Source organism: Aplidium turbinatum, chromosome 4, assembly GCF_918807975.1.
Source record: "Aplidium turbinatum chromosome 4, kaAplTurb1.1, whole genome shotgun sequence".
Taxonomy (NCBI): domain Eukaryota; kingdom Metazoa; phylum Chordata; class Ascidiacea; order Aplousobranchia; family Polyclinidae; genus Aplidium; species Aplidium turbinatum.
Window position 1 is genome coordinate 40061984 of NC_137475.1, and position 27109 is coordinate 40089092.

Below are 27109 nucleotides of genomic sequence, written 5' to 3' on the forward strand. Positions count from 1 at the left end.
TTGCACAAAGCAACAGTGTAATAGAAAAATAAATCTATATCAATAAGTAACAATATTGGAGTAGCCTACTACGAAAAACTGATTAACTTGGTGTTTTTTAGGAGAGTGTAGACTGCGTTGATATAAAACGGATCGGCTGTTGATGACCTGCCACACAAATTCGACATCATCTTCCCTTCCTTGTCACCTCGAATCGATGACGTCAGACGCATGGCGTGGATGACGTCACAATGGTACGAGCTGTCGGCAGCGATGGCCCCGTCGTAGATGTCCTCGAATTCTGTCAACGCTAGTTTGTAACAGCGGTCGTTGCCGATTGCGTACGACGACCAATCTTCGTCGGGAACGTTGTCAAGGTCGTTGTCGTGGTTGGTGACAAAGAATGGGGCTGCCTGTGACGTCATATTAACAATAATATAATATCACTGAATGTTCCGAATTGCACACTGATGAACGGATACGGAACATACGGATAACAACTCTCATTAACAAAAAGCGGAACGATAGAGAAAGTATGGTTCACCTCTCCGTATGTGTAGGCTACAAGGTTAGCGAACTTCAAAGACAACTCTTCATATCAGCGACACTTGGTGAATGAGAGGTCATATAAACAACAGCAAATACTTCTACCAGAAGCGGACACTTCACACAGTAGTCTTCACACAGTAGACTTTGCAAGTAAGAAAAACTGCCATGATGGTTTCCAAAAAAGCTTTCACAGGGCACAGAAAATATCAATCAAATTTAGTATTAAACGTAACATATTAAAATAATGATACATTTAGCAAAAAAATGTTGTAAAAGTCGTAAGGCAGATAGTTGCCACACTAGCATCTTGTCCTAAATCCTGTTTGCTTTACCTGAACAACAACCTGGTCTTTTGGCGCGTCATTATTCCATTTGCTCCATGAAAACGCGAACGCTGTAGACAGGGCAGCCATTTGTTCGTATATCTTGTTGATATTGATGTTCTGATGGAAAAATATGTTAATTTAAGAACGACAAACCGGACGTGACGATCTCTGCTTGTGGCACTGGGGGACGGATCACTGATGTCATTTAAAGCTGTACCATCTTTTATTCACGCAACACAGAACAAGGTCTGAATGTCAAGGCTGATAATATCAAAGATTGTTTGATCTATTGGGCGACTGATTAGTCGACATCTTTCTAGACAGCTATGTTGTCTCAGTTCTTCGCTTGCTCGGGTCAGGTTGGTGTCACGGCTGATAAAGATTTGTACCAGACCAGATACGAACCCTATGCCTCCGAGTAGTATAAAACGCATAAAGCAATGACGTATAACGTATAAAACGTATAACGTATAAAACGTATAACGTATAAAACGTATAACGTATAAAACGTATAACGTATAAAACGTATAACGTATAAAACGTATAACGTATAAAACGTATAACGTATAAAACGTATAACGTATAAAACGTATAACGTATAAAACGTATAACGTATAAAACGTATAACGTATAAAACGTATAACGTATAAAACGTATAACGTATAAAACGTATAACGTATAAAACGTATAACGTATAAAACGTATAACGTATAAAACGTATAACGTATAAAACGTATAACGTATAAAACGTATAACGTATAAAACGTATAAAACGTATAACGTATAAAACGTATAACGTATAAAACGTATAACGTATAAAACGTATAACGTATAAAACGTATAACGTATAAAACGTATAACGTATAAAACGTATAACGTATAAAACGTATAACGTATAAAACGTATAACGTATAAAACGTATAACGTATAAAACGTATAACGTATAAAACGTATAACGTATAAAACGTATAACGTATAAAACGTATAACGTATAAAACGTATAACGTATAAAACGTATAACGTATAAAACGTATAACGTATAAAACGTATAACGTATAAAACGTATAACGTATAAAACGTATAACGTATAAAACGTATAACGTATAAAACGTATAACGTATAAAACGTATAACGTATAAAACGTATAACGTATAAAACGTATAACGTATAAAACGTATAAAACGTATAACGTATAAAACGTATAACGTATAAAACGTATAACGTATAAAACGTATAACGTATAAAACGTATAACGTATAAAACGTATAACGTATAAAACGTATAACGTATAAAACGTATAACGTATAAAACGTATAACGTATAAAACGTATAACGTATAAAACGTATAACGTATAAAACGTATAACGTATAAAACGTATAACGTATAAAACGTATAACGTATAAAACGTATAACGTATAAAACGTATAACGTATAAAACGTATAACGTATAAAACGTATAACGTATAAAACGTATAACGTATAAAACGTATAACGTATAAAACGTATAACGTATAAAACGTATAACGTATAAAACGTATAACGTAACGTAACGTATAACGTATAAAACGCATGAAGCTAAAACAAATTGAACTTCAGAAACTAATTAAACAACGATTTTGCTGAACAACAAAATACAATACCGCCACACACCGCTTAATGCCTGCGTTGGACGAGAGGAAGTTAATTCGTTATTTCATCTACACTTCAAGTACATAAGAGTAACAAGTGGATGTTAGGTAGGATGGGGAGCGGAATGAACGAACATGGGAGGCGGAAGAGAGATGGAAGAATACAGGAAGGATATTGAATGAACAACTTGATGTGGAAATGGAGCTCTAAGATAAAGACAGCAAGCACAAAAAAGCAAGATTCACGATATGAACGATGTTCACAGCTGCCAAAGTCGTCCGGGTTCAAGAACCTTTAGATAAAAATCAAAAAGCATTTAAAAAAGAAGAAGAAAGAATCAAAAGTTACCTTTTCATGTATGCTGACGTATTTGCTTGCGTCATCCGCAGGGAACAAATTGAGTCCTGCTTGCTTCATCGCGTCTATCAAGGCAGCGGGAGACATCCACTTTCCGAATATGTGTGACATTTGCAATGGTGGATCTTCAGCCGGAGGATTCAATTTACATTGTGTTCCCTGCGAAACAAGATTTTAAGTTAAAGGAATTTCATGTTAAGACAATTTTACGAAAATAAATCAAATTTTTGGTAAAATTTCGAGACATGTATATAAAAATTTAATTGACTGCCTGTTTCACCCTAAAAGAGGGATCATCAGAAGGTCCTTATTAAAATAGAATTCTATTTGAATAAGATGATCCTCCTTTTACGTTGAAACAGGCTGTCAAGGGTTTAGAGACTAATAACTATATTTGATTTAATTCGCTCTGCTTGACTGTTTGCTTGGCATTGAGCACTTTTTGTAGTATAAATAGTATTGTTTAAAAATTTAAATGGATGTGTAGAAGGCATACACACATCAAAAATATCATCAGTTCGGATGTTTTCATATTCTACCAGAGTGGTCCAACTGCAGGCCCGCAGGCCAAACTTAGCCCGTGAGCTCCGTTTTTTGGCCCGCAAACTGATAGTTAGCTTTGCTTTAATCTAGCAATATTACTTCAATTTTTGTTTCTTTGTTATTGTAATTGACAAAAAAACTTTGTGAATGCATAACAATATCACTTTGAAAAACTTTTCCCATAAACGTGAGAGTTAGTACACAGCCCCCAGAGCTTCAACTCCAATTAAGTGAACTTCAGAACGATCTGTTTTTGCTGTCAAAGAAAATGGAAAATCCTGCAAGCTTTTGGAAGTTAGTGTCAAAGGAGAAGGTTCCTCTTTTAAAAGATGCTGTTCTGAACCTGTTTAGAAGTTTGGAAGTACATGCCAGTACGTTTTCGGCAATAAACAATATTAAAACCAAAAATCGAATTCAACTTGGAAACGAGGCTCTTTACGCTTGCGTTCGCATGGCCACAACTACGATTCTTATGGATACCAACGCTATTGTCTAAAATTAAAATCTAAAGATAAAGTTAAACATGATCTCCTTTTAGGGTGAAACAAGCTGTAGAGGTTTTAAAGAGTAGTAACTATATATGCCAACCAAAGGCAATGTATAATTTGCCAGCAATAAGCCTACGAATCGCTATTTAAAAACATTGGCCCTCAAGATTAAACAAAAAATGTTTTTGGCCCGCGATGAAAAGAAGTTGAACCACGCTGTTCTACCATATAAATTCATGTAACCCTACATTGACAGAATTAATTTTGAAATATTTAATTCCAATTATTTTGTTGAATGTCAAGATGTTTGTTGATTTCTCTTAAATAACAGCAAGTCGCCATGTGCCAATTCACAAACTGTCTTTCAGAAATGCGACAATTTTGAGACAGGCGACCATTACAGAAATACAAACAACTAAAAATACTGCAAACGGAACGCAAAATGGAACTCAGGTAAAGAGTACAAAACAAATTAATTACAAATTTGATTAGGAAGGATGATGTAACTAAGTCAGGCGTTTGTACCCTGTACAATTGTACATGAAGATGCTATGTTACAGTAAAGTAGGACTAGAACACTTTCAATCTCCTCTTTTCTTTATGGGTTATCTTTATGTGGTAGCCTACTTTGTACTGATACTTGATTCAGAAACTGCATTATTTTCTTACTTGTTGCATATTTGCAATTTCTTGTTTAAAACAAAGACAATTGCCATCACCACATAAAATTCATTTCCTTGCCAATACTCAGTAAATGCTCACCTTTATTACTATCTCTGCCTCTGCTATTGCTCCAGTGATCGTTAGCACAGACATATCAAGACCTTTCGGTCGCAACTCCCAGGATTGGAAGGGCATGTTGAGATGGGTGTCTTGGGATAGACTAAAAATTCCAAATTCTGTCGCTTTAAAAGACAAGAGTCGCTTGGTATCGTCAAAATTGATGTCAGTCACCCCAGTGGTTTTCCAGTGGTTATCTGAAAGATAAGAAAACTTTTGAAACCTGTAAAGAAAACTAAAGATTTTTAAATATATGAACACAATGAAAAACTACAATTTTTTTCGACAAACAAAAGCTTCCGAAATGAAAGTAGGTTTTATAGAATACATTTTGAAACGTTAATCAATAAAAGTTAACTCACAATTTTTAACCCAAATAAAAATAACCCCAAAATTCCAGACCTTTTTCGTCCCAAATAGAAACTTGGGGCTCTTCAAAGAATATGACGTCATCAGGCAATCTCATGGTAATTCCAATTGGGGGGTTCATGGAGTCCACGTGCAGCCTAGAAGGGGTTGTCCCATCGTCATGGAAATCAGGGGCCGCAGAGGGAGCACGGGACAAGGGTTTTCCCGGGGGGCCTTCCACTGGGTACTTAACGGTGGTCAACGGCTGATCTATGATCTGAAAAAATAAATAAATTTATTCGAGTGTTTGGAAACAATCAGAATCATAGATGGTTATCTACATTATAAACCAAATAACACTATTTTTTATATTCTTTTAAATTTTAGAACAACGCTTTCAGCAAACAAACAACCACAGTACAGTTGGGAGTCTTTCTTCGCAAACAATACAAACTTAAGCAATACTGGAAAGTTCCCATTATTCGTACTTGAGTCAACGTCCATCCTTGCACGACTTTAGGTTGGGGAGGAGTCTGAAGAAGGTCGATGTGGTAGATGCCACCTAGCGGTGAAAACTGCCGAAGATCGACTACATCCGGGTCAAGGATTTCTTCAAGGTCTCCCTCTTCCTCAATCTTGTCCGATTTTATTTGGGGGAGGAGATCTGAAAGTTGAAATAAACCCGATCAAAAGCAGTAGCCTATTATTACATCACCATGGCGTCTTCGCCAGTGCAGGGTTAAGTGGCTTTTACTATTGTATTAAGAGTGGAAAAAGATAGAGCTTTACTACCTTAAGACTGGAGAAAAAAGATTCATGCAAAGAAGATACAGGGTTGCCTCTTTAAAAAGTTACATTTTATTATGAATTTATGACAAAATGGAGTGAAAATTTATGCCTATTTTTTATGATTTTATTCCAAACTTTATGAAAATTTTATGCTAACCGCCGACATTCATGCGAAGTAAAATTGCATATAGCTCATTGTAGCTTATTTATAATTGAATGTAGCCTTCTTGTATTAAGTTAATGCAAATAAGGCAAAACATGCAATAAAGTTACAGAAGTACCGGGCACTGGCAACTCACTATAATGGACACTGAACAGTGGATACAAGTTTTGATTGCGCCAAACTGCCTACAGTGCACAAAAAGTTTCAATTATTTTCTCACATCATTTGACATTGATGGGTTTAAGCATACACAAGTTAAGCATCCAAATCAAACCCTTTCTCCAGCGCAGAAGTGACAATTGACCTTGTTCAAGGATAAGAAATAAAGCCGTATCTCAGAAGCTGAAAACCCAACTAAGACTTATTTTATATTGTCATTGCCTGAACTCCTTTTATCTGAAAGCTATCACTGTACTGGTCAAAGTACAAATATAATAATTAGCAATTCACATCAAATCGCCAGGTTCCCAACCTCAGCATTTGATAGGCAATAAAACAACAACAATTTCAAGTATAACATATACATAAGTTACATGTAAATACAAAGCACTACTGTGTAATAATTTACGACAACGTTGTCAGGTGCACCGTTGTGAATTATTACACAGTAGTGCTTTGTGTTTACATGCAACTTATTCGTGGTTTAATTGCTAAATCAGCAAGCAATCACTGCAAGATATAATTTTAATAATCACCAATTGATATTGTTGACATAATACTATTGATAAATCAAAACAGCTAGAAACACAGCAAGTGCTAAGCATAAGGTCAAACATTTTTTCAAAATTGTTGAACCCATCGGACAAAGTTCTAAAGCAATGTTATTGCTAAGATAACATAGACTACTTTTTTGTGGTTAACTTCAGCTTTTTTTCTTTCAGTGCTGTTATCTCCAATTCAATTTTACGCTTACGATCAAGTCCAATTTCAATTTTTGATTGAGCAGATTGCAAAATATTCCTATCCAATGTATGGCTTTGCAAAGCAGTTTGTAGTTTGTTGTTGCCATCATCTACAATTTCATTTGCAGCAATTAATTGGTTTTCACGTATGTCAATATCGTTGTCAAGTTTTTGCATCTCGGACTGTATTTTTTCGCTTTCAACAGCAGCACGCATGTCTGCATGTCTTCTTGCATGTTCTTTTTCCTGGGCAGCTCTTTTTTGTTCTAGATCAGTGCTGTATTTTGAGCGTGCAAGTTTGATGGATATACGAAGATTCTTTGTCAATGGAAAGTTTAACTCACCTCCAACTCTATGTAGCTCATCTTTTACCATTCGCAATGCAATGATCGTATCCTCATCAAGATTGGTGCCATGACTGTCATGCAGCAGCTTGTTAATTGAAAACCCTCTCTCTGGGTAGGCATTGCCATGACTTACCGATAACACACACTTTGCCAATGCCACCAGTTGTGAGTACTTTTTCTGACCGTTGTCGGTAACCATGGTACCAACTTTATTCCAATAATGATCAATGCATTTGTATTCAGACACTGGTTTAGTACTAACTAAGCCACAGAACTGTAGTGCTTGTGGCCAATAAGTGTTTTGCTCAGAAGATGAAGGTTGTTCATTTTCAGGTTGCTTGGCTGCTTCATACCAATCGCTTGGAATGGTTTCAGTTTGATACTCCTGCCATTGACTTCGGACTTCGTCACAGATTATCTTCATGGTAATTGGCTCCTTCAAACCAAACACAGCGGAAAGGCGTTGGTTTAGCACAGTGCTGACAGAGATGGCCAAGTTAGATATGGCATTCAATGCACCTGATACGTTTCTCTTCTCAGGATGCAAGTACTGAGCCTGTTTCAGCAATGGTTTATCAAAAGGAAGTTTATTCTGCAAATGATTGGTTGCAATGATATAAAATTTCAAACAATCATTTCTGAATTTTGAATTGTCCTGTTGTGAAATCAATGGATCAGCCAACAGCATCTTTCCTTTTGTTCCTACATCAATTAAGTTGATCATTTTCTGGTTTTCCTTGTTTCTTACATCCACTTGAATGTCTTCTGAATCAACCGATGTAATAACTTTCTTCTTCAAGAACTTCCGCATGATGTTGGACACCAATCTGCACATACCCTGATACAATAGATGTATTTTTGGATGGTCATTTTGAAATATAAGTAAAAACTCTTCAAAATCAGTAGAAGCAAAAGCACAAAATGCAATGTATGCTTCAGTTAGGGGATCTTTCAAAGCATTTGCAATGCTCTCATACCTTGCGGTTTTCTTGATAGATGTAAAATTTTTCTGTTTCGGAAGGAAGTTTAAGAAATACCGCTTTAGGTTGGTATATTGTTCTAATATACGTACTGCAACATATTTCATCGATAACCATCTAGTTTCAGTGTGATGATTGATATAGCGTGCTGCAATATCAGTTACATCTGCCATTCGATTATAGTCCTCACGTCTTGCACTGGACAACTTAAAAAAGAAATGCAAGTTGTGAAAAAAGGTATCAATATCAAACGACAAACTAACAACTCCTTTTCGAAAAGCTGTGTGAACTGGATGGAGCGAGCAGGTACCAATGTTAAGCATGGTAGTTTGCAACGTTTCTTCCAAATGCACCTTTAGTTTTCTTTCAAAACTTAAATTTACATTTGGCCCATCCATTCCAATGCTCAAAAGCAATTGTGGGTTTAAAGAAAGGCTTTGCATAAACTGTCCAAAGTGTTCCAGAAGCTGGTCACTGTTGCAATGGCCCAGAAACAATGAACCACAATAAGCATTAACAATTTCATTTTGTTTGTTACTCCAATACTGCACATAACCGTCATATTGCTTTTTGACTTGAGAAGTTGTTGTTTCATCAAATTTGAAAGAGAAAGGTGTGTTACGCACGTCATAAACCAATTTTTCTTTAAGAAAAGGAGCAATGCCGAACTGAATGTTATATTTAATTTTTGTTTTAGCTTGTCCATAGTTCTGTGCAATTATTGAATCCGGAAACATCAATTGAAACCTCTTACCATCAGGATTAGCACTCGAAAACGAGTAATCATACTGAACAAAATGCAATGCCTGAAGAATCTCGGCATTAACCACTTCGTCTTCCAAAGCAAGAACTACTGGCTTTGCTGCAGAAAGTTCTACTGTGCTATTGCCAGCCAAAGCAAAAGTGCGTTGCAATGATGTGGAATGGCCTTCTTGTCTGTGACACTTCGCGTGAGATTTAACTTGTGCAACACCACTGCCATCAATCCTAAACCGTTTTAAGCATTGCTTACAAAATGCTTGGTATACATCATTCTTTACATGTTCAATCCATGGATAAGTACCCTTCCAGGAAGATTGAAACTTAGTTTTACCCATTACCTTACTCTAAATAGCATCTGAAACCTAAAATACACAAAAATGAATCATTTTGCTGCATCCAATTAGCACAGGAACCGAAATACCAGGAACTCATTGATATTGTGCAGTTGTGTGAATTAGGACAAGAAGGGGTTCTGGGAAGTTTACAATTCTTGTGCTCCTGTGCTAATTGGGTAAACATGATCAGTCTTGAATACATACTGATAAAAGTATCCTTTCACAATCAAGTTAGTTAAATAGTTATCAAATCAACTGCCGAACAACAACTCAGACCAAGCCTACCGACAATCAGACATATTATATCCATAACCAATTGGTTAAACTATGCAGTTAGCTGCAGTCATCACTGTTGTTGTCGTTGCACATAAACAAACATGCAAAGAATGTGTTCACAACAAATTGGCAATTGAAACAATCAAACAAAAGTTTAAAAAATATTGAGCATCATATACCATAATTTTTCAAAAATTTATGACTTTTTATGATGAAGTATGATTTTTATGAGTTTTTTATGCTGCACGGTGTTTTTGGCAGGATTTTATGATTTTTTATGATTTTATGCCGTGTGGCAACCCTGAAGATATGTGTACAACATTTCTCTTTCCTCCCCATTTAGTTTTGTCCTTAAATTTGGCAAAAACTTTGGCCTTAAATTTGGCTCAAAAGTGGACTGGTGAGACCCTGATAATGGGCCATGACGATTGACTTATATTAAGGTAACATAACAAACATTGTTTGAGGAAAATGATCCTTTGCACACCCTTCATCCGGGTGTATCCCACTGTGCTACATAGGTCTATACAAACTGGTATACAAATTTTTGGATTATGTAACAAGGAAACAAAAATACGTATTTTTAAGCGGTAAAATTGGTGTGCAGAGCACAAGCAGTAAATATTAATGGAAAGTATGCAACTGGTTAACTCAGGTAAGTGAAGAAAAAGACACAAACTGGTGGGAAACGGGCAAGGTCGCAAATCAACCAAACAAATAATCCTAGTCAGCTACATAGCCTAGTGGTGAGAGCCCTGGCTCGACGCTTAAAAGCGCGCTGGTTCGACACCGCATAAGAGCATGCGGTTGTGCCTTTGGCAAGACACTTAAAAGCGTGCCTAAAGATGGACACGAAGGTTGGATTCCTTGCCTTCCTTTCCACGTACGGTAACCTAAATCTTCAACTGCCTGACGTAAGCATGGATACGATATAAGCCAACAACTTATAGATCACCTGCGGGTTTTGGTGAAGCCATGGTGTCGTCCATCTCATCCTTGCCCGAGACAGTGCTCATTGCACTCTGCAAAAACGACGTAATTCAACATGCGGTTTGCGTCACATATGAGATCATACATCAATGAAGGATGACTGTTATTGCGTAGTTGAGCAGAATACGAACAGGTAAGCTACAAGTTATTGTTAAAAAATGAATTGCAGATTGAACGAAGCAAGATTTCAATATTATTATTTCTTCGTTGCCGTATGCTATAACTTGTGGTCGCCATTATTTTTGTTTTGAAGTTATTTTGGATGATTCCATGTGCTGGAAAGCTGTCGATTTGGAATGATTTATTACACTCAAATGCTCCTCAACGGGCACTATATTATTACCAAACATCGACTAAACCACTGATTTAACTTCGGGCTTCAGGCAGATAAAACGAAAACAGACATACTTCAGCTTCCGCGAACAATTACTTCACGACTTGACTAGTCATTTAGTCAATCAAAAAATCGATAATATATCTACGGTACAATGCAAATAGACGAAAGGAAATTCGTAAAATAAGCTATTACTTTTCTTCCGTCGCCAGTAGCCGTGGATTTGTTATCTTCAATTTCCTCTTTTTCCGGTTCATCTACTGCACCTTCCGGTTCTTTTAGCTCATCCGCGAGTGAGATTTCTTCTGTTGCAGTGGCTGGCGCTGCAGAAATGTAACTTTGTTTGAGTTGAAACTACGCATTTGTAACTGCAAATATTCTACACTGTATTTTTCAACTCAAGGCAACGTTCAAATTAAAAACTACCGCACCAGCCTATCGCCTAACTTATAGTGGAAAAAGATGACGAATTCAAAAACTTGCTACATCAGTTTTCACGATGTATTTTGCACTTTGTCAATATCCACAGTGTCAGTGTAGAGTATGAGCTTCAATTTCATTGATGAAAATTACATTTCGTTCTTCGTTTCGTACATTTTTAGAACATTTTTTTAATTTCCAGTATCCAGTGAGTAAAGCTGATTAATCGTCGCCCATATTTCATTGTCACATCATAGACGTAAATTCTTGCAATATTTGAAGAAATTTAACGTTGTAACTTGACGCCTGAAACCGAAAATGCTCTAAACTACTAGGAACTCCATGTCTAAACAAAGGACATTGGACGATAATAAAATGCTTTCCTTTTATATAAACTAGAGGCAAATGTCAATAGTGGCAATTTAGAATATTTATTGACATCAATCAGTCAATCTTCCCAAAAAGACAGTTTTATTTCCCAGTCAGACAACAAATCAATCGTTGCTTTGCTGTCTGGGTTGATAAACAAAAAAAAGTATCAATACGAGTTCATTGAATTTTTTAACCTGCAAAATATTTCTTAATTTGTTTTTAACAGATTTCCGGTAGATAACTGCGTTTAATGTACCTTCTTCTACTTTTTTGACCTTGGGAAGAAAGCTGCTGGAATGATGGGAATAGTGGTCATACTTTGTGCGTAAGATGCGAACTGCAATACAACAAGTTCAATTCAATGAAAAGCGAAGCAAAAGTGATTTATAACTCAATAGCAAAGCTAAAATTACAAGAACGTAGAACAGTTCGTATTTTCTCATTAAAAAGTGTACCGGTTTTGTTTCCTTCAAAGCAAAGGCGCTGAGTAAGATACAAAATAATGAATACTCAGCATGTCGTTGGTACAGTTTAATAAATCCTCCAGCTAGGGAAAGAAACACGGGTTTACTTTCAGAGTGAGGCGAGTGAAGGTAAAATCAAAAGATGCAGAATAGTTTAGCCTGCTGCTGAAACTTGAAAATTGAGGCGTAACACTTTTGTTTCACTGCAAGTTTTCGCAAATGCCTAATTTGAACGTGAAGACCATACGCGCATAAACATGTTAGATATTTTCAAATTTCATTGTGTGTCTATCTAAAAGGCTTATTACCATGGAAATGAAATGACGAACTGAAAACAATACAAGATGACAAATGTACGCATAATGTAAAATGACACCTGATATGTCGGACATTGTCAGCACTTTGGGAAGTTCAAATTGAAATTTTTCCTTTTCAAATTCGTAAGATTTGAATCGAGGATTTTTGTTCAGATTCGACCAAACCATCAACGTTTCGTTCTCTCCTTTGACAAGTTTTTGAAGGTTCCCAGTTTCAGAGTCAGCTTCATGTGTGGCTTCCTTCAGCGTTCAATCAAAATAAAAAAATGCCAATGAACCATAGTTATTAGTTATGCCTCCACTTTGTTTGAACAAATGAATAGAATTTAACAAATTAATTTACCTTTTTATCATCAAGCATGCAAGCACCAGCAGCGATATGAAAAGTAGGGCCATTCCGGTCAATGACAAACCTTAAAATGGCTTGCACGATTTTAAAACATCCTTGAAATGATTTCGACAAATACTCATGACTTTGTAAAACTAGACTACAGTTGAAACTGTTGATAACCAAGAGTTTTAAAGTTGTACAAGCGTTAGCATCAACGTCATAGAACAACAACTAAAAATTAATAATAAACAAATAGCATTTAAAAAGATGCAAATTGATCGAACACCAACGTTGAGGATCTTCAGCGAAGCGGAATTGTTTCGACATTTGAGCAGCTCCTCAAGCGAATGAATGGTCTGGTTGTACGTGGCAACTGACTCGGGAGATAGGGTATCTCCGGTGTCTTGCAGAATGAAATTGAGTTCCTCAATCAGCTATGAATAGAAGTAAAAGTATTATAATACAGTAGCATCAATCATGCATGTGTTGTTTTTATGATATATGTTGCAGCATAGATTTTGAAAAATCCATTTCAGAATTAAAATTTAAAACAGAGTTTAAAATTGCAAGCTATTTTTTAGTGATGTATAAAATATTTCAAAAAAAAGACCGCATACTTATAGCTGAACGATTGCCAACAAAAATCTGCTTTGGTAAACAACCAAACATGCATGAATTAGGCAAGCAAAAAGCCTTGTGCAATCCGTCTACAACAGCAGAAAAATTGCGGAGTAGTGATTAAGCCGTTCCTGTCCGTCCATCACTGCACTTATTCAAATTCGCAAGTAGGTAATAACACCACAGAGACAGCAAAATCCGTCTTTATTACTGAATGTAAAAATGACACATTTTGCTGTCTGGGACATTAATTCCATCTTTCCTCGGCAGCACTGAAATAGCTGCACCAACAGCGCGCGATGCCAGCAAAACGTTTCGACCTCTACAAATGCGTTTCTGCCTACCATTAAAGTCAGTTGAGCTTCTTCCATAACCACGTTAACATCATCGCTCCCTTTCTCTTTGCACAGAGCAATGTAGGTGTTGATCTCAGTCACCGACGTAGGATCGGGTCGGCCGTCACAGCGCATGAAGCGATTCCACTATGACAACAACAATTCAGGATCAATTACTGTACAATAATCTCATAATGTTAATTTTGCAAACAAGACATAAAGTTTGTGGTTTTTACTTGGAATGGTGAAATTTCAAACTGATGCTATTGCAGCAGCTTGTATGCGTCGTTAGCATATTGTATTATTGTTATTGTATTGCAATAAATATCAGTAACACAGCAAAAAGAGTGCTGATTGCCAAGCCGAGCTAATTAAAGAAAATATATACAAGTGCAAAAAAAAATAAAAATAAAACAAAGAATGACTTTTTTACTTTGATTTCGCAATGAGAACTCCATGGAAGTCCAAAGGCTTCTGACCCGTTGACTTATTTATTCATGTTAAACTATGCAAGAGTAAGATTTGGTTAGGTGAAATTCGGGGAGTGTCGAGAATGTGGTAGAAGATTTTCGTTGAAAAAGAGAGGAAGAATTTATACTAATTAAGTGAGATCTGAAATGCTGTACCGAAGTAAGACAAGGTGCTTACGGGAAAACGAATTAGCGAATTTAAGAAGAAGTGAGAGAGCTATAGTGAAGGCAATGTGTGGTGTGAAACTGATGGACAAAAGAAATACCGAGGAACTTATGAACTTGCGTAGGTTAAATAAGAATGTTGATAAGTTGACGAAGGCGAATGGAGTGAAGTGGTATGGAGAAGGGATGAAGATGATGTTTTGAGAAGAGCGCTGGAGTTGCAAGTGGAGGATCGTAGAAAACAAGGAAGACCAAAGAAAACGTGTAATAGCAGGTTAAGAAGGAAAGCAGCAAGGTTAGCTTGACAAGAGTGGACGCTTTGCACAGATCGATATGGACGCAGGGTGTCGACGATTGTGGTACGTGAAGGTGGATCCGGAGTAAACTTTGATATGTTTAACCATGTAGTTTAAATCGGTTTCATAAGTTTGAGTTGCGAAGCACAGCACGAGCATGGCACAGCAATTTCTCGAATACGTAATTAGGAGCATTACGTAAAATTATTCAGCTGCAAAAAGCAACTCATTGATCAATCAATCAGTGTCAGCTCACTAACATCTGCATGGGCTCTTCTTTCATATTCCACTTCCTCGACCGCTTCCCGAAACCGATCCAACTCCTCTTCAGTTTCTGGCTCCTCTTTTTCTCGGATGCTGTTCAGTGCCTCCAAACGCTCCAACTCCAACTGATGTTTGGCCTAGAAAACATAATTTGAATTTGCACTTTGTCGTTTGTTTTGCTTGAGTTAGGTGGTTGCCGAACTATACAAAGCATCTAAGCTACGATGTAAATTGTACATTTTCCGTGGAAATGATGCACTTCAGTACAGATACCGAGTAACATGAACATGTTAGGTAGGCCTACTGAAACTATTTTGGGTAGTTATAGTTGCAGAGAAATTTCAAACAGTCCACGACAAAGCCAGAGGAAGAGTAAAACCTTAAGCGACTGAATACAACTGCCACGATAACCTCTTTTAAATCAACGTCGAAGCGTGAAACATCTTACCATCCAACGAATCTTTACTACTATTAAGTTTTACAAACTTTCCAAAACAAGTCTCGAAGTTTGACACATAAATCTTCACCAACCTCAGCAGCTAAACGATCTTTTTCTTCTTGTTCAGCTTTTAATCTGAGCGCTTCTTCATCATGGTGATGATGGTGATGATGTCCGTCATTGTGAGACCTTTTTGTTGGAGTTGATTTACCGGATCTATTTGCAGATTTTGGCGGCTGTGAAGGATTCCATATAAAGTTTTGTAAAAACAAACTTTCAAAATAAGCAAAAGCGAGCTCGGAGCAAACTTATGGTGCAATAAAAGTGAGTTGTTACTACAGGTTTTCAGCTACTACAACAAATTCTTTTTTCACTAATTGCTACGTCACAAATTGTTACTAACAACATTAATAAAGTTTAATCCAATTAATTATCACCACATGAAATGTACCGGTATTCATCATTTTACAAGCTCTAACAAGTTGGAAGCTGTTGCCATTTTAGCACTTTTACTGCTATCGAAAAACAACATTATTATTCGGGACACCTTTGACCTAAATACTTATATAATAAAATGCGGTGAAAAATAAAAAAATGTTGAATTTCAAAGAAGAGTAGTTCTAGAATGGTGGCCTAGACCTAAAAACATGTCATATCTTATTTTTGGGTAGTTGCCCCCAACACTGTCTGTGCAACTTGGGGGAGTGTGGATCAAAAGGGGGCAAATCCATAAAACTGGTATAACTTGTGAACTGTATACAAGTGATTGAAAACTAATTTTTGGCTCTATGGAATCAAAAACATTATGTTCCTAGCAGCTTTAAAAAGAAATTTTCCTCTAAAATCTATAATTTTTATATAATTTGGAAAAAATCTCAATTTTTCACAAAAACACAGCAAAGCAATCTGTAAAATACACGACACTGCTTTATTTCTTCTTTTGTGTTGATATAACCCCTGAAATTTTACAAAAGATGCATGATACACACAAGTGTGCAGGTTGGCATCGCTTCTACTCTAATGTCAATATTAACGGCTGTTACAATGTAATGAAATCCTACGAGATGATCGTAGTCAGTAGAGTTTCATATAGTGAATGAGTAGAAAGTTTGTAATCTATCTGTTAGTGAAATCTTTTTGACTTTGCAAATGCCATTTTGCTTTACAAATTGAATAACTAATTTAGCAGCTGAATACTGAAAAGCTTCAGGACTGTTCATCAGGACAATTATCGTATTTAGCACTTATTGCAACGTCCATCTGATGAAAGTGAAAGTAAACGCAACAACAAATAGGTTGATTTATTGCTTCAGTGACGTTTTGCGCACCATGACAATGCACATCCTCAGTGCAAATAACATGCAAAATCACAAAATTTAAAATACTAGTCATCGTCTACATATTTATACAGGCAACAGCTCAAAAAATTCTCTATGCATAGAACTGGTCTCAACTTTCAAGTTTACAAGTTATATCAGTTTTATGGATTTGCCCCCTTTTGATTCACAGGGTCTGCTACTATTCAGCGAGTCCGATTCGGCGAGTCCAATTCGGCGAGTCCGATTCGGCTAATCCGATTCGGCGAGAGCCTTTTTCGGCGAGTGCCCTATTCGGCGAGTTTTTGAAATTTTATTTTTGAAAGGGAATTATCGAGTACCGTAGCCTAATTATAATTGCCGTTTTTACATGATTAAACGTTGAAATCGTGCAGAAAGGAATAAAAATAAAATGTTTGAAGTTTTGAACTATTAAATTAAAATTCGTTATGTTAGTTCAGTTGAGTTGTTTTTATTTCTGACCATCATATGAAAAACAATACACGTCAACATAGCAAAGGTAGAAGTGACAAAACGCGAACGTTAAAACGTGCTTGAATTCGTCATGTCAGTTTAGTTGTTTTTATTTTTGATCATGATATCAAAAACAATTCACGTCAACATAGCAAAGATGTAGAAAAAGGTAGAAGCGACAAAACGCGAACGTTAAAATGTGCTTGTGACCGAAGTAAGTTATTGAGTTGAGAGAAATTTGGCACGGTTGCAACACCTTCAGAAAAATTTAAGAAATAAAGGGAAAATAAAAAAAAGAAAATGTTACAAAAAAAAAATCATGTTTAATGTCTATAAGTTAGTACTTTTGAATAGTTAAAATGATTAGTTTGGATCAACAAATGTGTGGCCTACAGCTTGGATTGAAAGGAAATTATCGGGTAGCATAGCCTAGTTATCCCGACCAGCAGAAATTACCGTTTTTACATTGTTTTAACGTCGCTAAACGTTGAAATCGTGTAGAAAAGAGAACTTTGCTGACTAGGATACGTTGAAACTGGGAAACATTCACAGAAACCTTCGATTTGTTCCAAGAACCCATTTAACCTAACAGTTTATTTGTACATTGATTCAACGTCTGAATACATTATCTTAAAAATGCAAAGTATGCAACGTATCGAAGGGCTTCTGTGAATGTTTCTCAGTTTCAACGCAGGCCTTAAAACTCGTGTTTTTTTCCGGCAGCCATCGTGGCCTACCGAGAGCTCCTTCTCGGCGGCCAAATCTGCGTGCTTGGAGGCCAAAATACAATAACGATAGCACAAGTAAATAGCATTAAACTTGCAACCATGTTAAAATGATTACCTAGCATTGTTGAAGTCTGGGCGACGTCCTGCAATAGAATCGTTGTACCACGCATTAAATGCTTTAATATCGGGATTGTAATCCGGTATTGCGGGACCATCTAACGACGCTAAATTGTTTTAACTGCTCGCAACTCAGCAAATTGTTTCAACTGCATACCGCCCTTCATAAAACCTGACCATTTATTCCGTTATGATGTCACTATTGAGGGTGTGAAGTCACCAACCCACAGCGTTCTCAACTATGAAGACACGTGTTTTACCCACGGATGTCAGCTAACCTAGTTCTCCTTTTTAACAACGATTCAATGTCCGACAACATTGAATCGATATAAAAACGACAATATTGCCAGCCGATGTAAATTAGCACTTCGGATTAACACTTCGTTAAAATAAACATCGGGAATTGCAAACAAGACTTACAGCGCTGGTAATCGCAGCTGGATATATTCAATACAACAGTAGTGACTATGACGCGCTGACCTAATTCTGCGTCACTCTTTGATACTACATATTTTCGACATTTAATCCACGATCATTCTATTGCGAAATTAAATAATTGGCTAGAAGAAACCGGCGGCCAAACTTGGCCGACGGAGGAGGTAGCACAGGCGGTCATTCAAGCACTACTTAGCGGCCATGGCCGCCGGCTGCTTTAAGGCTTGCAACGTATCCTAGTCATCAAACTTCTCTTTTCTACACGATTTCAACGTTCAGCGACGTTAAAACGATAGGCCACACATTTGGTTAGCCTTTTTATTCTGTTACTACAATGTAAAAATGAACTGTTAGGCTAACTGGGTTCTTGGAACAAATTTTTGCTGGTAGGGATAACTAGGCTACAGTACCCGATAGTTTACTTTCAATCCAAGCTGTAGGCCACACATTTGTTGATCCAAACTAATCATTGTAACTATCAAAAGTACTAACTTATAGATATAAACATGATTTTTTTTTTGTAACATTTTTTTTTTTTTATTTTCACTTCACATCTTAAATTTTTCTGAAGGTGTTGCGACCGTGCCAAATTTCTTTCAACTCAATAACTTACTTTGGTCACAAGCACGTTTTAACGTTCGCGCTTTGTCGCTTCTACCTTAAAAACAACTGAACGGACATGACGAATTCAAGCACGTTTTAGCGTTCGCGTTTTGTCGCTTCTACCTTTGCTATGTTGACGTGTATTGTTTTTGATATGATGGTCAGAAATAAATACAACTGAACTGACATGACGAATTTTAATTTAATAGTTCAAACATTTTATTTTTATTCCTTTCTGCATGTTCAGCGACGTTAAAATGATGTGAAAACAGTTAGGCTCCGGTACTCGATAATTCCTTTTCAAAAATAAAATTTCAAAAACTCGCCGAATAGGGCACTCGCCGAATAGGGAACTCGCCGAATCGGACTAGCTGAATCGGATTAGCCGAATTGGACTCGCCGAAATGGGCCATTCCGTGATTCACACCCCCCGAGGTTGCACAAACAGGGTTAGGGGAACCGAACTATTCAAAAATAAGATATGTCATGTAACAAATTTTTTGTAACCTGAACTGCTCTTTTTTGAAATTCAAAAATTTTTATTTTTCGCTGCACTTTATTATATAACATAGCCTACAATACATATTTAATGGTTCAAAACAAAAAACGGTGTTCAAAAATATTTGTTCAACTGATTATATTACATAAAAATGTGTTTATTTTTCAACAATAAAATAAATCGCAAATAAATTAATAAAAAAGAAAAAGTAAAAAATAATGTCCATTAACATAAACTCAAAATCTGTTAAAATGAAAATCCATTATTAAGAACAGAACCCATGCACAAAGTTTTCAAAGTGCTTCTTTTGTTTCCAGTTCATAGTGTGTTATTTTTGTTTTTAATGAATGAGTTAAACTATTGGCAAATGAACTTATGGTTTGGTAATTCTGCGACGGAGTGCCATCGTCTACATCCCACCTACTCAAGGGACACAAATTAATGTTCCAAGAGATGTTTCTCAAAAACATTTCATCAAAATATAACAAACTTCCAGACACAGAAGCTACTAGTGCAGGGATGGCGAACCTTTTTTAGTGCATGGGTCACAAAAGAGACCTTAATCCTTGAAAAAGCAAAAGTGGGTCATACGTTTAATTACATGTTAATGCGAAACTTGCTGCTGCATCTTCTCTGCAAGTCTTATTATCCTTGGTTAGTAATCCGTAGTTTTTAGCTTCACACATGCAGCACTCATATCTGAGCTGAGACGATTCCGTGTGCTTGATTGTATAAATTTCATGTGCGAAAATAAAAATTCACACGAATATGAAGAACCAAACAACGTTGAGAGCTACCGCAAATCTTTTCATAGTTTCAAACGAATTTGGCAGGGAGTTCCACTCTGTAAGAATTATATTTTCAGCATGGTTTCAACAGCAGGAAAGTCACAACCATCCATATCCGTTTTCATTTCAATTTTTTGTAGGAGATGATTTAAGTCTACAAATTTTGTTCTCCAAACTGCACTTTCTGAAAAGTCTATCATTTCCATTTCCAAGTTGTAAAGACGAAGCCATTTGAAGTTTGATAGTTCAAGATTTTCAAATTGAATTGCATGCGGGAAAAGAATGAACTGCAATGTAGTATCTAGCTTTCGAACTGGGTAAACCTTTCTGACATTACGTTTTTGGCCTCTTTCGTCAGTAAAACATACTTGTTGAGTGCAGTTTGCTTTTGTTCATAAGTTAAATTGGTGCTGGTAAAGTGCTTCAACAACTGAGGAAAATATTTCAGCTGGCCTTGTTCAAGGTCTACAGAAAAAGTAGCGAGTTTCTTCTCAAATGCTTTAATGTGCCCAAACATGGATAATACAATATTTCCACAGCCTTGCAATTTAGTATTAACTTATTGTAATGCATTGTGAAATCAGCGAAAAAATCTAAATCATTCAACCACGTACTTTCGCTACTCTGGATATTTTTGATTTTTTTCAGTTAAAAAAAGTTGTACTTCTTCCAACAATTCAACAAATCGCTGTAAAACATTACCACAAATTAAGTTGTGTCAGACTGCTATATGGCAATTCGGTACGGTACTAGATTAAAATATGGTGGGGCCTTATTACAAATATTTAGTGAAACATTCATTCTTTGTTGAAATATTTGTTTAAATTTCATTATTTTAAAAAAGACAAGTGGGTCACTGAAAATCTGTGATGGGTCACTTCGTGACCCGCGGGTCAGTGGTTCGCCATCCCTGTACTAGTGGAAAAAACATGCCCAGCACTCACACCATCATATGCATGGAAAACACACATCAGTTAAAATTAAAAGTTATTTTTAATTCCAGAGATTAGTTGGAGAATGTGTTTGTCACATATCCATGCACACTAAAACAAAATCTACACTGATAGCCGATTGCACTTACCATAATGTTTGTTCCAGAAAAACTACCAACTTAACATAAAATCAATTGCTTATTCTTTTGCTCATACAACAAGTACAGTAGTATTCTTGAATGATTAGAAATAGTAGTTGATGTCAAACTTGACAGAAACGTATAATTGTTAAAACTATTTGAGCAAACTTATTATTTGCTTGCTTTGCTCCAGGTATTTAGACTAAACTGTGCATGTAAAGTAGAGAAAGTTAAACTATTATTTGAACTGTTAAAGTCTTTATGTCTTCTTATTATACAAAGTGCGTAATATTTTAATCACTTCACAAAAACATTGTCTGTTTACTGTAACACTTAGATTAGCTATTTATTGCCTTGTTGTATTGTTTTCTTTTATGTGAATATGTAATTTGTCTGTGTGACGAAAATAAAAAAAGTGAAAATTAAGGAAGTTGAATAGTCAAATAAATATAAAAAGGGAGTTATTAGACTAGCACATGAAGATGCAAGACTGTTAAAGAACCAGATACTATTAGAGGTGGGTAGTAGCTACTAGCTACTTTTGTAGCGCTGCTACTTTTTTGATAGCAATAGCAACATTGTTTTGTTAGAATAGCAACTGCAGTAGCATCCCTACTTTTTTCTAATATGCTCAGTAAAGCGCTACATTTGCTTCAATGTATTTCCACTACCTACCACTTTTCAATTTAAAATGAAAAAAAAATTTTTAAGAGATTTTGGATTAAAACAATGGCGTGAAAACATGTATAAGAATAAAATATCACCTACAATGTGTTTTCCATTACAAAGCTGACATGGTAGTGCAAGTGCTACTGAAACCTGTTATCACTTGTTTTCAAGGTTATTTTGACTTCACAAGGTGCCGCAATTAAATAAAGCTTTCCAGTGTCAGCTCAAGAAAAAAGACTAGAAGTAGCAGGAGCACACGCTACTTTTGTTCCAAGTAGAGAGAGTGTATTACTTTAATCAACAGGTAGCAAGAACGCCGCTCTTTTGGCATATTCTAGCTAGTTTCAAAATAGCATATGTCTATCTCTGGATACTATAATATTGGAAACATACCTTTAAGCTTTTAATTTTTACGAAAACTTTCCCTTTAAGTTTGTACCTGTGTTTTGCATTTTTCTTTATGCGTTTTCCATGACCTCATAATTGGCCGCTGTTAAATACACTTTCCTGACAGCGTTGCTGCATTCCAATTCTAATTGCAATACTAAGTTCAATCGTTCTAGTGCCACAGCCATGTAGGAGTTTACATTGTTAGTTTATGTTGAAGTCTGAGTACAGATTGAGATTTAAATAAAGATATTTATTTGTGTACGACGGTTTGTCAAGAGATAGTTAGAAATCAAGGATTTCGTGTAACAGTGCATGATTTCAGAGATGGATTCAATGCAAGCAATAAAGTCAGAGATGAACTTCTAACAAGGAAATATTGCAGAAAATTAAAAAAGTGGAGGCAGATGGCCGAGTTAACAATTAGCGAGCCTCTCTCTGTGAAGTCAAACATTGAAAAATGCAGTTACTTGCTACTCTCTATTGGATCAGAGGGGCATGACATGTATAATTCATGCACATTGCACACTGACAGAAGACAAAAGAAAAAATCCCAAATCAATTCTGGATAAATTTAAGCAGTTCTATGAGCTCAGAAAGAACATCATCGTTGAATGTCATAAGGAAACACTCAAAGTTAAGGACTGGATGAACCTTTTGATTCATTTGTTAACAATCTCTGTTTGATAGCTCAGGTTGTTGTAAGCTTGGCAATCAACGCGACAGTCTGATATGTGATAACGTGGTAAGAGGCATATGGTCGGATGATGTACGTAAAATACTGAATTCAACACTGGAACATTACATCGAAATTGTGCAAGGCAAGGAGATTTCTCAACAACAAGTCCAGGGATTCATAGTACTGTATAGGGATCGCCAACTCGGCTAGATTTCTGACAAGCGGAGTGTAAAAGTGTTGCCAGCTTTTTTCAAATTTTTAGAAAAAGTATTATTTTGGCATTATTAAATTTAGTAGTTGCCCAAAACTTGCCCTTAAATAACTATTTTAAAACTAATCTAAAGCAATTTATTATTCACTTATCAAACTATGTACAGTAGAATTCGCCTATAACGGCTTCGTTTATAACGTCAATTCGCCTATTACGTCACATTTCGCTCGGTCCCGGCAGAATTCCTATTTTTTACGTACATTGTAGTTCGGCTACAACAGCATCGCCTATAACGTCAATTCGCATGTAACAGCACCCTTTATTGGTCCCCAGACGTCTTTTGTTCGTTTATAGTGTCACTTTAAGCCATCACCCTCACCACGAACGGTCAGTCTTTTAATCCTGTTAGCGCTGCTCAGGGTTGAGAAAAACCCGGATTTTTTTAAAAAAGCCCAACCCGCCCGGGTTTTTTTAAAAAAACCTGGGTTTTTTTGGGTTTTATTGGTTTTTTTTTAAAAAGACGCAAAAAAAAGTAGATTCATGCTTATTTCACCTCTAAACTACTTTTTACGAATGAAGTGCCTTTCACGCACAGTACATGCTTGCATAACTCAATAAAATAATGCACTAGGGTTGTTGTTGCTTGAATGTTGCATCATCCATTAATTTCAAGATCAAGTTGGATGTTGCATCATCCACTGATTTCTATACCAAGTTGATGCTACCGTGGTAGAAATCACATTATTGCATCATTTGCTTTAGATTTGAAGGCAAGGAGCATTTATGCCATCATGTTTAAATATTTTTTATCATTTATATAAATATATTATATATATAGCAATGGATGAGCAATTGAGTGATTGCGTGGCCAATGGCCACTTAGGCAAATGCTCTGAAACAGCCATGCGTTAGAATCCAGAATCTGTAATTGGTAAATAGCCTCCTAAATTGCATTTCACATCATATATACAGACTACAGTAGAGTAGTACTTTCACCAGTTTAACTATAAGGCCTTCTTGCATAAATAAGCTTTAGTGTAGTATACACAAAGTGGCATTACTTGATTTTGTATACTGTACAATATCCACTGCGTTTTCAGTTTATTCTTGGAAATTTACTTCACAATCACATCCTTAAGTCCTAATTTAAAGTTTGTTTTAAGTTCCTTGCAGTGTTTTTGTTCATTTTTTTAAATTTTCTAATAAAAACTGGACAAATATGATGCTCTGGGTTTTTTTATGGTTTTTTTTTTGGTTTTTTTAAGTGGGTTTTTTAAAAAAAAACCACCCGGGTTTTTTTGGGTCGGGTAAAATACCGACAACCCTGGCGCTGCTGCTTGCAAAATGTCTTCCCTTTATTTTACTACGTCGCTCGCAGCAGGGACTTTAATTAACTGAATTAACTTTTTTCCCGCGTGAAAAACTATCACGTGTAAAAAGCAGCTCTACAGCTGACCTTTAACCAACTCAAAGCAACAGTTGTAACATGCAGTAATGTATAAACTAATGAACTGAATTAACTTTTTTTTCCCGCGTGAACAACTATTTCTCAAAGCAACAGTTGTACGTGCAGTACTGTATAAACTAGAAGCCGCAGTGTTACACAGTAGCCTACAGTTGTCGAAAGAGATCTCTGAAGCAAAATGCCAAACAAACGAAGACATTTCCCTCTTTGGAAAAAATATGAAATTGTTAGCCGATTCAACAGCGGTAAGGCTACAAGCATATCAGAGCTTGCAAAAGAATATGAAATTCCGAGGTCATCATTGCAAACAATCTCTTTCTTCAACACCTAGCTTTCTTTAATCAAAAGACAGTTTTGGAAATAGTTTGCAGTAGTTCGTCTATAACGTCAATTCGGCTATAACGTCAGTTTTTGCAAATCCCCTAGAGGTGCCGTTATAGGCGAATTCTACTGTATATGATATCATTTTTTGCAAATTTAACCTCTCTTTCTAAGTTTTATTTAAATTTTGTGTATAAATTCACATTCTTATTGCAAAGCACAACTATAAACTACTTTAACTCAAGCTTGTGCAACTTTAAACTTCAGGTTAGTTTTAAATGGACATGCTTTGGGTGACTATTACTCTTTAAAAATGTCAAAGAATTAGTTTTTCTAAAAATAAAAAAATATCTGGCATCACTTTTACACTCCGCTTGTCAGAAATCTAGCCGAGTTGGCGATCCCTATACTAATACTATGAATCCCTGAACAAGTCATACTTGTTTCCTAAATCATCATACGTTAATTACGCAAAAGTTTTCAAGCCACCGTCGTCACTTGAAGTGACAGGATTGAAGTCAACAAAGAAGTGGACCAAACTGTTCTATGTGCGATTATGAGAATGGAAGGAAATGCTCAACAAAAAAGAATAATTCCACAACTGCAAACATTTGAACCACTTTGCTTAATTGTCTGTAGAAATTGACCAATTAATCAGCTAACGATTGAAGAACATGATGGTTTTGCAAGATGTGTTTCAGAAATGGATGGAAGAATTCCTGCAAAGTATTCCAAAGCAAAGTGTTATTATTCATGACATTTTGCTGTGGGCTGATAATATTAAAAAATATTAAAAAACATGCATAAGTGACTATTGTCAGGTTTTTCTCAGAGATATGCGAAACTTTTCTAATATCTCAAATCGATAAAAGCACCAACACATATAAAAAACTCAACAGCTAGCTTCACAGTAATGTAAGCATCAAAAAAGTCTAAAAACTACAAAATATAAAAGCAGATAACTTTAAGAAACAGTATAAACATTCTCGACCTTTTTTGTACATGAACGATTGAAATATATTGGTTTTATTTATTTGCGTTTTCCTGCACTGTTGTTCTCCTTGTAACTACGGATTGCTTTGTTTTACAGTTCATTTAACAGTTGAACTGACTTCAAAATAATAAGATAACCAAAATAACAGAGTAAAACATAACACATAACTTTCGATCTTTTAATTTGATAATTGAAAATAAAATCATGCGAAAGGAAATTATAATCCGTTCTCAATGCATTTTAAACACATTGTTCTGTTTATATTGCTGCTCTTGACACATTTATTTAAACACTTACATGAGATGAGCTTACTGCCTTCGTCACACTACGTGTACGAGATGACTTAGATGACTTCACACCGCCACGAGTCATCTTACTGTTGAAGTTTACAAAAAAAAGCAATGATGCTTCAAACAGAGAAGAATCTATGGTGCAAGATAAAATATTACCATGCCAACGTCTGATTGTTGATGCGTAACAAAAATATTGGAAGCATTTTGATATTGAAAGGAATTGCATGGAGGTTATTGAGAACGATGCTTGTATTTAAAACAGACACAGTTTTTTTTACACAGAATGCAGCAAAAATAAAATTGTTTACATAACATAAAAAATTTACAACAGACCCATTGGTAGCCTACATAATCATAAAAAACATGTCTAAAATTGTATCTATTATATTCTATTACAGTGGTTCTTAATCTTTTTTGTATGCTTTACACTTTTAACAAAGATGAATATCAGATTTACCCCCAATATATAAAATGATGCTCATTTATTAAAAAACGAAAGTAACAAATTACATCAGTTATATTCAATGCGACGGCTGCCCTTGCTTTTTGGCAACAAGTTGTTCAATGTCTGGTAAACTAGTAGCTAGGCTAATGCACATTACAACAAATATCGGATTCAACATGAAGTTGGTTTCGTGGTTTAGATTTGATAGCAAGCAATGCAGAGAAGCCGCATAGGTAAGTTGAAG

At 35.9% G+C, this 27109-nt stretch overlaps 2 protein-coding genes across 3 annotated transcripts; both read right to left on the minus strand.

The window, feature by feature from the left end:
• On the minus strand, positions 1–26529 carry LOC145768154 (dynein axonemal intermediate chain 7 homolog). Of its 2 annotated transcripts, none has more exons than XM_082579624.1 (15): positions 26425–26529; positions 15462–15605; positions 14927–15067; positions 13745–13882; positions 13073–13216; positions 12511–12691; positions 11927–12007; positions 11074–11201; positions 10510–10576; positions 5489–5664; positions 5055–5277; positions 4635–4849; positions 2833–3000; positions 861–971; positions 1–392 (listed from the first exon to the last, which is right to left on the minus strand). In XM_082579624.1, exons 1-15 carry the CDS (start codon positions 26497–26499, stop codon positions 69–71), a joined length of 2316 nt encoding a protein of 771 aa, XP_082435750.1. In that variant the 5' UTR covers positions 26500–26529; the 3' UTR covers positions 1–68. The 2 variants fall into 2 exon arrangements, with proteins under 2 accessions (XP_082435750.1, XP_082435751.1); XM_082579625.1 differs by lacking the exon at positions 26425–26529 and adding an exon at positions 21411–21583.
• LOC145768153 (uncharacterized) lies at positions 6600–9342 on the minus strand. The gene has a single exon (XM_082579623.1). The coding sequence runs from the start codon at positions 9276–9278 to the stop codon at positions 6795–6797; it is 2484 nt and encodes an 827-aa protein (XP_082435749.1). The 5' UTR covers positions 9279–9342; the 3' UTR covers positions 6600–6794.
• Positions 26530–27109: the final 580 nt, after the last annotated feature.

Bases quoted from the DNA above. Each gene is read 5' to 3' on its own strand.
- LOC145768153 (XM_082579623.1), bottom strand. From the start codon at position 9,278: ATGGGTAAAACTAAGTTTCAATCTTCCTGGAAGGGTACTTATCCATGG.
- LOC145768154 (XM_082579624.1), bottom strand. From the start codon at position 26,499: ATGACTCGTGGCGGTGTGAAGTCATCTAAGTCATCTCGTACACGTAGT. The intron at 5,665-10,509 runs GTGATCTATAAG...TTCAACTTTCAG, and splicing joins GGCTTCACCAAAACCCGCAG to ATCTCCTCCCCCAAATAAAA. The intron at 972-2,832 runs GTAACTTTTGAT...TTTTTCCATCAG, and splicing joins ACGTCAGCATACATGAAAAG to AACATCAATATCAACAAGAT.